This window comes from Notechis scutatus, chromosome 1, assembly GCF_049901735.1.
Source record: "Notechis scutatus isolate UNSWTSFEM ecotype Mainland chromosome 1, rNotScu1.2, whole genome shotgun sequence".
NCBI lineage: Eukaryota > Metazoa > Chordata > Lepidosauria > Squamata > Elapidae > Notechis > Notechis scutatus.
In genome coordinates, this window is record NC_142009.1 from 195789805 (window position 1) to 195803673 (window position 13869).

The 13869-nt window shown below is 36.5% G+C and overlaps 1 protein-coding gene across 7 annotated transcripts in view; it reads right to left on the reverse strand.

The window, feature by feature from the left end:
- The window catches only part of SLC4A10 (solute carrier family 4 member 10), a 177004-nt gene that overhangs the window by 37554 nt on the left and 125581 nt on the right, over window positions 1–13869 (reverse strand). For 5 of the 7 annotated variants that reach the window (XM_087949855.1, XM_087949852.1, XM_087949851.1 and 2 more), the window contains 7 exons: window positions 12922–13020; window positions 5320–5477; window positions 4180–4267; window positions 3773–3919; window positions 2770–2870; window positions 1125–1299; window positions 837–970 (listed from right to left, as the gene is read on the reverse strand). In XM_087949855.1, the coding sequence (XP_087805981.1) occupies window positions 837–970; window positions 1125–1299; window positions 2770–2870; window positions 3773–3919; window positions 4180–4267; window positions 5320–5477; window positions 12922–13020 (902 nt within the window). The remainder of the gene's footprint in view (window positions 1–836; window positions 971–1124; window positions 1300–2769; window positions 2871–3772; window positions 3920–4179; window positions 4268–5319; window positions 5478–12921; window positions 13021–13869) is intronic. The other 2 variants (XM_087949857.1, XM_087949856.1) reach the window with 1 other exon arrangement.

Here is a 13869-nt window from a genome sequence, read left to right on the forward strand (position 1 = left end):
GGGAGCTACATATGTGAGTCAACAAATACATAAATACAATGCTATGTTATGTTGTGATTCAAGGTCTTGTACTTCGCAGGTTCACCTCACCCAGGAGAAACACCTGGAATCCATTTTAAAGAACAGTGATATCCAAATATACAAACTAAAACAAATACTTAATTAGGCATAATCCCATATATAGAAGAGTTTGGGCATAAAATATCAATGTAGGCAAATAACTCTAGGGGCCACTCTATATTGGTCAGGGAATATAACTTTTTAAGGATAGCAATAGCACGAAGACTATACTGCTTATATAGTGCTTTACTTCCCTCTCTAAGCAGTTTACAGAATCAGCATATTTCCTCCAATAATCTGGGTCCTCATTTTACTGACCTCGGAAGGATGAAAAGCTGAATCAATCTTGATCCAGCCAGGATTGAAGGAATTGAATGCCTGGCAATGTGAACAGAGTTAGCCTACAATCCTGCATTCTAACCACTGCGCCACCACAGTTCAAGGATGCTGCCATCTTGTTTTTTCCCTTGTCTGTCCAAACTGCAGTACTTTGGCCTTAAATTAACCACTCTTAATGCTATTTTATTGATAGAAGCTCAAAGACACTCAGGAATTTTTAAGATGGTACTTAAAAATCCCATCATCCCTGATCACTTGAGCTATGGGCAAGTCTCATCGCTCTACTCCAGTGCTAATACCAATCAATAGTAGTCTTTTAAAAATGAGGTTAAACATATCAAAAGACATAGCACAACTTTTTTGAGTCTTTCTAAGAGGCTTGTTCAATTGAAGGTAGAAATGGTAAAACTCAAAAAGGAGGAACACAGAGCACTTACTTGCAAAATTTGAATAATATCTTTTCAAACACCAAAACTGGTCCTGTGCTACCCAATATGGTAAGAGGTTGCCCACCAAACAATGAGTAAGCTATGCCAGTCATCGATGCACCAAACAGAGATTCTATTGCACTCTGTGTATAAAAAAAAAAAAAGCAAAATTGAAAAGTTACAGCTGTGACTTGGGAACCGATCCTTAGAAAATGCCACCCAGAACATTTTATTTATTGGGATAGGGATAGGGACAAATAGATAGAGTAAGGCTGAAAATCCAATTGCAACACATACTATACGACCGTCTGTTGCTTCTCCCAGCAAACCGCCAAATGTGATAACAGGAGACATACAAGCACAATAGAGAAATAGAAAAGATGCTAGACACTGCAAGCTGAATGCATCGGTGAAGTCACTCAAAAAGAATGGCACTTTCCTCTTGATATCTAAAACCAAGCCCCCAAAGAGCCTAAAGAGAGTGAAAAAGAATGAATGTTACTAAAATGTGATGGTGATTATCATTATTATTTTGTATTAAGCAGAAACTTATAGTTACACTAAAATTTAATGTGCTATTTAAAATGAGGTATGAAATCATCAAGAAGTTTCCAGATCACTATCTTCTCGTTTCTAGCCTGATGCTTAACCATTACATGAAACTGGTTCTCTAACATCAGCATTAGATACTGAAAAATCCTTTTTGGCAATAGGTTACTGCAGTGGTGGGATTCACATTTTTTTACTCCTGATTCTGTGGGCATGGCTTGGTGGGCGCGGCAGGGGAAGGATACTGTAAAATCTCTAGTCAGAGGTGGTATTTGCCAGTTCTCTGAACTACTCAAAATTTCCGCTACCAGTTCTCCAGAACTGGTCAGAACCTGCTGAATACCACTTCTGGGTTACTGCCACTGAGATATTAGAGAAAGCAGAACTGTGGCCACTTCCTTTTGGCAGCAAACCTGACAAGAGGACTTCTGTTCATATACAAACACAGCCCAATGGCATGCAGAGATCTTCAAAGTTGCTGCTAGGCCCAAAAGAGAATATGGTGAACTGATGCTTCAAATAGAAAATTCAGTGGCTTTGCTTGAAAGAAAGCCAAAATGGTCAGCTTCATGTTTTCAGCATTAGCTGAGATGAACAATTTCCTATGAACTTAAAATCATTGGAACATTGTTATAACAATATTATATAATGTTCCAACTATCCCTATTCCTATGTATACTTCCTAGTAAGCATCCACAGGATGACAGCTATGATTTGAATGTTTCTTAACTTGTTAAAAAATGTATGTACATACTGAATTTCAGTATTTTAGCAATTGAACAAAGTTTGAACAATGATAACAACTTTCTAAAGTGAAAAGGTCAGTATTTTTAAAAAAAATTATACTGTTTTTTCCTTAACAACATAAGACAGCTACAGTATAATCTGCCTAACAGTATTTGAAACAATGCAAGCAAAATTTAATACAGAAAGTTAACCTTCCTTCCTTCCTTCATTAAATGGACTGGGTTTCTCCATACAAAAGAGCTGCATCTGCACTTTACAAGGAAATATGGAATTGGAATTTGCCATTTAAAACATAGAGGCTGTCATGACTTTGTTTATTGCATGGCTATTTTTAATGTGTTAAATGATATGCATACCAATTTAGTAATTGTTTGCAAGGGATAAATATATATGCAGGCGAACCCAATCCATTTTAATAGAGGAAGTACATTTACATAAGTATTTTAAATAAATGGGACACCCTTTTCATTTTAACCATCATTTATATATAATGATGAGGTGTTATATTTATCATAACACCTATTGACCTTCAGGTGGGTGCCAGATTATATTTTTAAAAAAGATCCTTATATGTCTTTGTATGTGTGTTTATGGATGAACATTTACATATGTATGGCTAAAATGAAAATACAATCTTAGTACTAACTTTCCAGTACGTTGTAATTCTGGCCCCGAATGTCCTCCAAGTGGCTCTGGGTCTCCATGAGCAGCAGTTCCATTTGGTACACCTGGAATTTTACGTTTCTCCTAAATGAAAAAAAATGGATGTGTCTGTTTTGAATTTGTTTTCCATTCCAAATTGTGGACTGAAAAGAAACTGTCAGGGTAAGTTAGAAATATCATGTCTAGCTTCCTTTGGTGGGCACCTTTCACAAATGAAAGTCACCAAAGTAACTTATTTAACAGGACTTCTAGCATCTGGAGATGCCAAGCACAATCTGAGAGAAGCGTCTGGAAAAGTGCAACAATAAGAGCCTTCTTATCAGTTAATAACATCCTGCGAGGCTTCAGCACTAGAGATTAAAAACTATTCAGCTATCTTTCTCCTGTAGGTTTGTGGGATGCCGTGTCCACCACATCTGTTCCATTGCTGAGACTTTCAAGTACAATGAAATCCAAGTCAAGAGAAAGAGCATATTCCTGCTGGCTTATTATTACGGCACAAGGACATATTACTGCCACATGTGTGCTACTATCATACCTCTTTCTCAACTCTCTTTCTATATCTACCTGGTAAAATTTATTTATAATAAAAAATATACAATGACAAAATCATGCTCAGACTTTCACTGACTCATACAAGCTGAAGAATGGAATGGAATGGAATGGAATGGAGTGGAGTGGAGTGGAGTGGAGTGGAGTAGAGTAGAGTAGAGTAGAGTAGAGTAGAGTAGAGTAGAGTAGAGTAGAGTAGAGTAGAGTAGAGTAGAGTAGAGTAGAGTAGAGTAGAACAGAACAGAATCTTTATGAATTTAGTCAAGCAATGTTGATGGTAATATATCTCTGAAAAATCATGGAAAAAATATTTGAGATGCCAATGATCTATAGGAGAGGTAAACACTGTAGAGCACTGATGATATCTTATGTAATTGTATCACAACTGGAAGAAATGGGGAATATAAATGTAAAAGATAAATAAACAGAAATACCTGAGAAGGAACATTTTTGGGAGGTTCTATACGAATGGTTGGGTCCCATTCTCCTGGTGGGAGAACTGTCACTTGATCAAGAAACTCATCAATTCCAGCGACTAAGTCACTGCGATCCTTAGCTTTATATGCAACATCATGAAATACCTATGAAAGAAAGAAGGAACTCCATGAAATTTTCTTTCTAAGGGGGGGGGGGGAAATCCAAACACAGTTGTTTCTCAACAAATTATAAAAATAATTTTCCTGCTCATTTTCAGTATTGTTCACTGTGATTCAAAACACTGAATTAAGAAACTGCTAGTTATTTTAGAAGAGCATGGTGTTACAATAAATCTTCATACAAAGCACTTTAAAATAGGTAACTTTTCAATAGGTTTAATCAATCCCTGTGAATGGATAAGTACCTCATCTGTCATTAATGTTCCAATTGACCTGCCAATCTCATGGTACTGTTGACCTTTTCCTAAGGGTCCCAGAAGAATAAATAAAAATCTATGAAAAATAGAACACAAAAATATTCATTTAATTTTACATAATTCTAGTATCCGAACAAATACAAGTTAGAAAAAACTTAGTCTTAGTTTTAACCACTCTTGAACTTGTATTTTATAAGTTGGGAAATAATTTCTTTTAAACATTGATATACCAATTTTTTTAAAAACCCAAGAATATGTTATTTTTTAAGAAAATTATAAACACTTTCCCTGGTGATGAGGTAATTGGAATTATTTCCTTCTCACCTAGCAAGTTTTGGGCTCATGTATTTCTCAAAACTAAACAGAATTATACACATACAAATAGTTTCCTAATGTATTATTAAACAGTAACTGTACCAAAACCTAATGTTACACAAAACGAAGTGAGAATCATTTCTGTTTGGGCAGCTGTCTTACCATTTTTTAGAATAGTTAAATGCTTATTATGTTCTATTTAAGCTCATGAACTTCTTCCCAGCTTTCTATAAACATTGATTCCCTGTTAATCATGAATACAAAACCCATTTTTCTCTCAAATTTAAATTGAATTTTTCAAACTCTCATAGAATTTTCACATATGGATTTAAATTTTTAAAATTCTAAAAGGAAAAAGAGAAAGAGGATAGCCTATGAAATTTAGACCTTCTTCTGACTTTATTGCAGGACATTAAATAACCCTAACCCTACCTTATATAATGTTTGAGGCAACTTAACCTTCAAAGTAAAATTGTGCATACATCATACAGTACTCAATGATATTGGTTTTCAATTACTTCTTATCTCATGGATGGATGGAACACATTTTGGCTACAGCTGTTTGCTGTACAAATCAGGAGTTTTGTTACACTAATCAGAGATCTTGTAAGTCTAGCATCAATGATATTGCCCTCTTTGGGGGGGTAAGGTGGTCTTCACAAATGATGCCCTGTAGCAATATATAATCCTTAATATTATTCAGAGCAGTCTTCCTTATTCCCTGGCTGGCCCTTATTCTTTTTATCTGTGAGCTGCAGAATTTAAATCAAGCTGGAATAATTACATTTCTTTCTTATAATGGGTATAAATTACCTTGATGGGATTGGAACTTCGGTCAATCCCGAAAGCAACATAGCAGGAGACAATCTAACAAAAGCGACTACAGCACGGTCCAAGAATTCAAGCTCACCAACCAAAATGTTTGAAGCTTCAGCTCCAGGAGGGATTTTTTTCATGAAATGCAGGTCAACCTGATCATAAAAAAAAAAGCCATACAAGAAAAAGAAGGATGGGAGGGGGAATGAGAGAACCTAACAGATGTGAAGATTTCTAGCATTTCATTTCACTGACACATTGATACATCATGGATCACTAACCACAGAATAAGTTAGCATAAACATGTATTAGTGCAGGTACAGACTCTGACAAATTAATTGGAGTTATCAATCAATAAAAACTTTAATTATAGGTTTATAAGACCTGGCAGTTAATTGAACAATTAATGCTCATATTTGTGCTCTAAATATAATCCACTGTCTGCAAATGTTATTTTAGTCCTATTGATACCTTATAAAAGGCTAATGTTTCTGGTATTGTGAAAAGTCTATTTAGGGATGCTGATTCTACAACTCCTGAAAAGGCAGCTTAAGAATGTGAATTCCGATCCAACTAATCTTCAACCAATGAGTTAATGAATTTGTTCAACATGATTCATTCCAATAGGACCAAGATCTGATCATTTAAAAAACAAATTAGAATCATTCATGCTTGCTGACAAAAGTAGCACTGTTATTTTTACTTCCATGTAAAAGTTTAAGTAAATTCATGAATAAAAATGAGATTGTGGTTTTGCTTTACAAAATTCACAATGTTTTTATTATTGCTAAAGAAAAATAGCACATTTTATTATATGGAAGATGCTTCAATGTGGCAGTTCTGCCATGACCCAGAATGAGCCAGGTGGCTCACACTGTAACCCCGTGATTCATTTCCATGGGAATCAAGAAAGATACACTCAGTGTCCCCACCTACTGCTCACAGGGCCATAATTATTGCTCCATGATTATCATGGCTGTGCCCAGGCCTCAACAGCGATTCCTGTTGTCTGTAAAATGAAACACGACTGGCAATTGCTGCTATACATAAAGTACCCAATGAAGTTTTCCATTTACAGAATAAGGCATTAGATTAGTGTTTCTAGACAACTTCCATGGATTTCCACTCCACATAATTTTTATCAATGACGTGGCTGGGGAATTCTGGGAGTTGGAGTTGTCAAGGTTGGGAAACACTCCTGTTAGGAGCCAATGGCTCAACACAGAGCTTGCTCAGGTGCTCCTTGTCACAAAACCAACAATACCGTTAAAAGTTCAACACATCATACTTGCATTGTTAAACTTTAATACTTTAAATTGTGCTTGCTGCTACTGTAACAAAACATTTTTCATTACGTTACCTACAATGCCTCATTCTGAGGGGGAAAAAATTCCTCAGTAGGATGCCTAAGCATTCAGGGGGAAAATCCACTGGAAGCCTTCACTGCTTTATTATGTTACATTGTTAGTATTAAGCATAATGGATCTCTCATTAGATTATGTTGGCCAAGGTACTTGCAAAGATAGTAAGCAACCAGTTGAAAGACTTCTAATCTTTCTCTCTCCAGAAACCATTATTTTGGAATCAAGGTTGTAATAGCTTTCTGAGAAAACAAGGATTTGTAAACAGAAAGAAAGAAAGAGAACAGTTACCTACTAATTGCACTGAACTTCCTGTTGCCCCAAAATCCAATGTGAGAAAACTTAGGAGCATTATTTAATGCAAGAACAATAAACCAGAAAAGCAATTCCATAACTATGTGGGCTGGGGTTGAAAGGGGTCATGTTAGCTTTTTGAGAAAGTAAGGAGGAATTCTATACATGCAAAGAGAGTGCAGCCTTACAGTAAAGCAATTTGTTACTAACTGTATTCAAATTCCTGCTGTGCCAAAGATTAACTAAATAATACCACTGAGAGAAATAAAAAGAAAGGTTCAGCTAATGCTGGGAATGTTAAAACAGGTATTGTGCTTAGGCAAATACAAAAATAAGGAATCAATAGGATTATAGCAAAAGCTCTCTCTCTCTCTTCCTGGTCCTTCCTTCCTTTATGTGGACATAGTTATGATACGGCCTGTGTACTCACTTGATACAGTGGTTTTATTGTAGTCCACAATCCTGAAAATAACATTCTACAACCACAAAATCTTTTTTTTTAAAATCCTAGTTTAATGTGCTTAAACTAGAATTTCTCTCGAATTATTAGAAATTATTGTAACATATGCAATACTATAATTATATAATTTATTATTATTATTATTGCTGTTGTTGTTGTTGTTTGTTATTGTTATTATTATTATAGTAGAACACAAGCCCCAAATGACTGAGGATATTATAAGTAGCCTTGATAAATCAAATAAAACATTAAATGGGCTAAATCTCAGAAAACTGCCAAATCTTACAAATTTTGGCGCTTTTGCTTCAAAATCTCACAAGATTTTACTGTCCTTTTCCCCATATCACACAAAATTTCAGGGTGAAACACCATCTGTGATCATGCACAATCTTTCCAACAAGCTTTCAGGGTGATCTTTGAAACCGACAATGCAAAGATCCACATGAAGAAATGGTTCCGATTTGCTATTCTGTTCGTCAAATTATTGAAAAGCATTCTTTTTTTTTTCCTCCTTGATTTGTGTCATTTACTTTATGTTAACTGTCTGGTGTTCACAACCATATTTTATTTGTGTTCTCTTCATAATACCTTTCTAAATGTTATGAAGAGTAATTCACAAAACAACATGTTCAAATTGATATCACAGCTTCATATTCCGAGAATTTCAAATTACTGCATTTTTCTCCCATTTGCTTTCCCATTACCAATCTAAACACAAAAACAGTGACCAAATCCAATATAAACTGTTAAAGTGACCATTTTAATGTCTATCTCCCAGCCATCTGTCAGTAGCAGTGTGCAGTGTGTCTTCAATAGTGTTTACAAAGTTGTTTTCCTGCAAATGGCTCTGGCACATGGACAGAATTTAAGCGCCACGGCGTTGTCTGTGTTATGAAATCATTCTCAAAACTTTTAACATCTCCAAAAATTGAACCCAGCGTTCTTTTTTCACTGCTTTGCCATCTTATTTACATATTTCTTGTGGAATAATAATTTAAATCTACATATTTATCCGGTACCGAGGAATGATCACTGATTGCTTGAAATGGAACAATTCTTTTAAGGAAGGACTACTTCACAGATGGGAGAAAGCATATGCACATGCTTGGAAGGATTTGAGTTACTTTTGATGGCAGGATTGTAATTGAGCCCTCATACAATGCAGCAAAGAGGAAGCCAAGCCAAGATTTTTTAGTGGCATGCGTATGTTCACAGATAAACTGCCCTTCCTCTCATCCTCAGTCTCAACTCCACTGATCATCAACGTGGCTCAGGGCATCTGCTCAAACCAAATAAACCAAAAGGGCTGGGAGTTTTCAAAGCAAGTATTCTGCCCAATTCCAACTGGGTTAGTCAATTGTTGCCATCAAAGAGATCGTCCAATGAAACACTAGAGGTCATCTAATGCACTCTGCGATGCCCCCTGGCAGTTTTTAACATTAAAAAAAAATCAATTAATTTGCAAAACGTCGTTCACCACATCTAGAAGTAATTGGCCAGCAAATGACATCGATCTTGACAATCCATGAATTGGAGGTATGATCTGTGTTATTTATACCTAATAAAAAAGTTTCTGGATTAAATTCAATTTTCTGATTTGTGATTTCTTCTATCCATTGTCTAATTGTATTCCAATATTTTTTCACTTCCTGGCATATCCACCAGGTGGATAAGTGCCTTTTTCTTTTCCACATTTCCAACAATTTGGGTCTGAGTTTAACATTTTTGCCAATCTAGCGGGAGGAAGGTGCCATCTGTAGAACATTTTGTATTGATTTTTCTTGTATGCTGTGGATGTAATTAGTTTGTAATTTGATCCCCACATTCTCTCCCAATTTTCCAGGTCTATATTGTGGCCAACATTTTTCTCCCATACGTCTCTTTGACCTCCTCCTCTTCCATTTTAAAATCTAGTAGAAAGTTATATATTCTTGAAATCATTTTCTTTTCCATTTCTTGTAGAATTTTATCTAATTGATGCTTTTCCATGCAGAAACAAAATTGTTCTTTGTCCTTCTGATATCTTGCCTGAATTTGCATGTATGGCCACCAATCTATCTTTATATTTTGTTGCTGTAATTCTTGTCTCGTTTTTAATCTTCCTTGTGTGTCTAATAGGTCTTTGTAATTCCTCTTTTTTTCCCAGATCCATTGCATTTGGGTAGATTTGTGCTTCCATAGTTGACAGCCATTTCGGTATTTTAGTATAATGATACTTTTTAATCTTGTTCCATATCCGAATTAATGAATCTCTAATCATGTGTCTCTGAAAATATGCATGCTGTTTACATTTCCCATCCCATAGGAAACTATGCGCTATTGTATAATAACACAAAAATGCAATAAAACAGATAGATATATTATGTTACATATATTAACAGCTGCAAGGATTTTGTACGCACAACTCTGGAAGGAAAAAAGGGTTCCACCGGAAGGCATGGTTATAAAAAAAATAATAGATTGTATAGAGATGGACAGGCTAACAATGAAAATAAAAGACAGAGAAGATTCAATTTATTATAGGGCCTGGGATGCCTAGTATGAGTGGTTTAGAAATAAAAATAAAATAAAATGGCAATTAGGAAAAGAATGAGGGAATATGTAAATATGTAAATATACCATGGAGAAGATTGAGATGTAAGGATAAAAGATATTGATTTATAGAAAGAGTAAGATGTAATGGTAAAGGAATAAGTAAATACATATACTGAAAAATGTGAGGAGATGCAAAAGATGTCTTGATATTGATAACAATGTATAAAGTTTTATTTTATATTTTTAAAATTTGGAAACGTAATAAAATTTATTTTAAAAAAAGAATTGGAGGTATGATCACGTTGTCATGTAGTCCTGCAGATCATGCTAGAGATGCATAATGACTTGAGAGAGATCTTGGGTCCATTAATTCTCAGGCTGCTGGTAGCTTTTCAAGCACAAATGTGGATGAAGCATGAAAAAGTATATAGAATGCAAATAATGCTTCTTATCTTCCATTAGTTAAGGTTTGGCTGCTGCAAAAATTGCTTTGCCAATTGAAAGAGATAATATGACATGAGATACTGTTTTATAGAGATTTGCATTAATTTTTTTCTGAATTCCAGAGGACTCTACTCGTGATTCATTCATTAATATGTTTATTTGCTTGTTGTTGGCGGCAATCTGTTTGTCTTTCAATCCTTCTTAGCCTCCAAAGATGTTGATGCAACTCTAAGCATTGCTTCTTCTCCCTCCTAATCTTTTCTTCATAAAAAGCAGATTAAGTCAATTAGACGGAGAAAAAAACAACACTGACCCTAGTCACTTATAGGTAAGGTTAAGTCCTAACGAGATGTATTGTGTTTCGTTTAGCATTCTATGTATACTAAGCTACTGTGGTTTTTCCAACAAAATGCCATGTGGAGACTTTCTGAATTTAGTCTTCCCTGAACAACCAAACTTAGAGAGCACCAAGGATTCCATAGTTTACATATGTTCCCTCCCTTCTATTAAAAATACCATCTCTCAGGGATTGACAAACTTTTGGGGTCTTGAACACCACTGTGTAATCTAAGCACTTTTTAAAAAAAGTATCAACCCAAATCTTATTACATCACTAAACCTTATAAGATGTACCACAATACAGTAGAACCTCTGGTCACAAACACTTCTGACCACAACCAAATCGGGTTTTGACCAAAAAATTCACCATTTTTTTGAATACGGTCACGAACACATACTCAGGTGGTGATCAAACACGATTCCTGACCCAGAAATTCCTGAAGACGAAACATTAGAAGACGAAGAAATCGCCAATGTTATGGAATGAATTATGGTCATGACCAGAGGTTCTACTGTACTTTGACCTTCCTGTGCAATATCACATAAAATAATCACTTAAATTGCTGAAATCTCATACACACCTTGAATGAGAACTCGCTCTATGGCTAGTTCAAAAAAGCAGGGTTTCAGAAAGCCTAAAGGAAGCATAGCCACTAACAAGCTCAAGTAAGCTGCCATACTACAAAGCTGAGCGGAGATCTGAATGCGAGTTTTCTTAATCTGATGCCTATATCTGATGCATCACCAATCAATTTAAGACAATTGTATCCAGAAAAGAAAAGAGCCATTACTGTTTCCTATTTTGCAATATGAATCAGTACAGTTTATGGTACGTGTTTATGCTAAGAATGTTTACCTCAACTCCTAGTGATTTAATGGACACACACATGCAGTTTTCTTGTCTACAATATGGAAGTTGTTCACTGTCTCCTTTTTCTGGGATGTCCACCACCATAGAGTTTTCTGATAGACTCTCATCCAAATATCACCCAGGCCTGAACCTGCTTAGCTTCTAGGGCCAAGCAAGGTTGAGAAAGGAAAGCTATAATGTTGGATGCTTCTGTTTTGCCAGCAGTACAGATGAACACAATGCCTCTCAGGGCATTTCCTTTTTGGACCTGATTTTAGTGAGTTTATTCTAGGCTATAGCCCTGTATCAACTTACCTGATAGTAAGCTTCATTGAATTCAATGGAAATTCCTATACAGAATTATGCTACTATGGTAATATTAAAGATAGTTTTGCTGAGGAAATGATTCTGTTTTTCTGGATTTGCGGGTGTATGAAATAAATTTATATCTTCCATTTCTTAAAAAAATACTTTGTATATTTGAAAGTTATGAGGACAATCTTCAGATGAAATGAAGGGTGGCAGGACTATTGATGTTTAAAATGTTCAATACATGCATCTAGACCAGCTTTCCCCATCCTGGTGCCCTCCGTAAAGACTGGACTACATCCAGGGGTGGGATTCAATTTTTTTAACAACCAGTTCTGTGGGTGTGGCTAAGTTGGTGGGCGTGGCTTGGTGGTCATGTTATAGGCTGAGTGTGGCCAACTCAATATCACTCACATTGAGGCACGCATCTCCTCACCTGGCCTCTCATGACTGTGGGGATGCTGCAACTGTCGTAAGTGTGAAAAATGGTCATAAGTCACTTTTTTCAGTGCCATTGTAACTTTGAATGGTCACTCCACACCAGCAAAGTACCAGCAAAAGAGGGAAAGAAAGCTCCAGAGAGGTTCCTGAGACAGGAAGTCTAGTCCTGCCAAGAATGTAATAAGGGTTAATGGAGAGGCAGTTTCTGTAAGCAACACCAGAATGTTTCCTTCCTGCCTTCCTTACAGGATTAGGCCAGTAATTTCTTCTAACAACTGGTTCTCTGAACTGCTTAGAATGTTAACAACCGGTTCTAGCGAATAGGTGCGAACTGGTAGAATCCCACCCCTGACTACATCCTATCTTCCTCAGGAGAGAAGCATGTTCACTGCTGGGAGGAAGAGGCATGGACCAGGGAGAGAGAGCCAGACCAAGGAAGGCTGATCTAGAACTTCTGGAGTTTTTGCCAACTGCACTGACAAAACACAGCATTGACTTGGTACTAACATTTAGCAAGAGATGCTGCTTGCAATCACCATAGAAAGATAGCCCGAGTGGGTCCTCACCTCTCTCTCTCTCTCTTCCTGATGAAGGTGTCCTTTTTCATTTCTCTGTTTCATCCCAAATAGACTACTGTTATGCCCTTTTTGCTGGTCTCCTAGTCCCTGCACGCACAATTAACAGACTTCAGCTGGTTCAAAAGGCTGCTTCTCATATTCTGCCTGGCACCAGATGGAGCAAGCACATAACTAGAACGGGCTCAGCCACACTGACTGGATGTCACATTCAACCACAAGTCAAGCCACTGTTGGCATCAATTCCCTTAGAAGAGAAACTCAGTTAAAGATACCTTAAGCCTCAGCTGCCCCGCTTGGTTCAGCTGAGGCCAACGGCCATGGCTAGAGGCTTGTCGAGCCAAAGCCTAATATAACCATGATTTGGTGACACAACACTGCTTAGGCCAGAGGTCTCCAAATTTGGCAACTTTAAGACTTGTGGACTTCAATTCCCAGAATTCTCCAGCTGGCTAGAGAATTCTGGGAGTTGAAGTCCACAAGTCTTTAAGTTGCCAGGTTTGGGGACCCCTGCCTTAGGCAATTTTTAACTACATTGGTTATAATATTCCCAATAAATCCATGTTTTCCCTTTCAGTTCTTATGGACAGCCATGCTGCTTGTCACAATTTGCAGCGAGCAACGAAGTATCGCAACTTGATCACAAAACCTCAGATTTTGTATATGATTAAAAATGGTTTTTATATTGCCAAAGGGTAAATGTCATAGAATATATTAGAACCAATATAAATCTGGACGCTAATCCAGCAGAAGATTCTTTCCCAATTTTCTAATTTAACAGGAAGCTATCTCTACAAATACTCTGAAAATGAAACACAGAAAAGATTGTTTGGCTGTAGCTAAATATTTGGGATATATTTTACTGGGAACAGTCTAAGTATGTAAGTTATATGGGATAAGAAATCTTGGGCGGGGAGGCATCTTCCTGGCTGGTCTAAT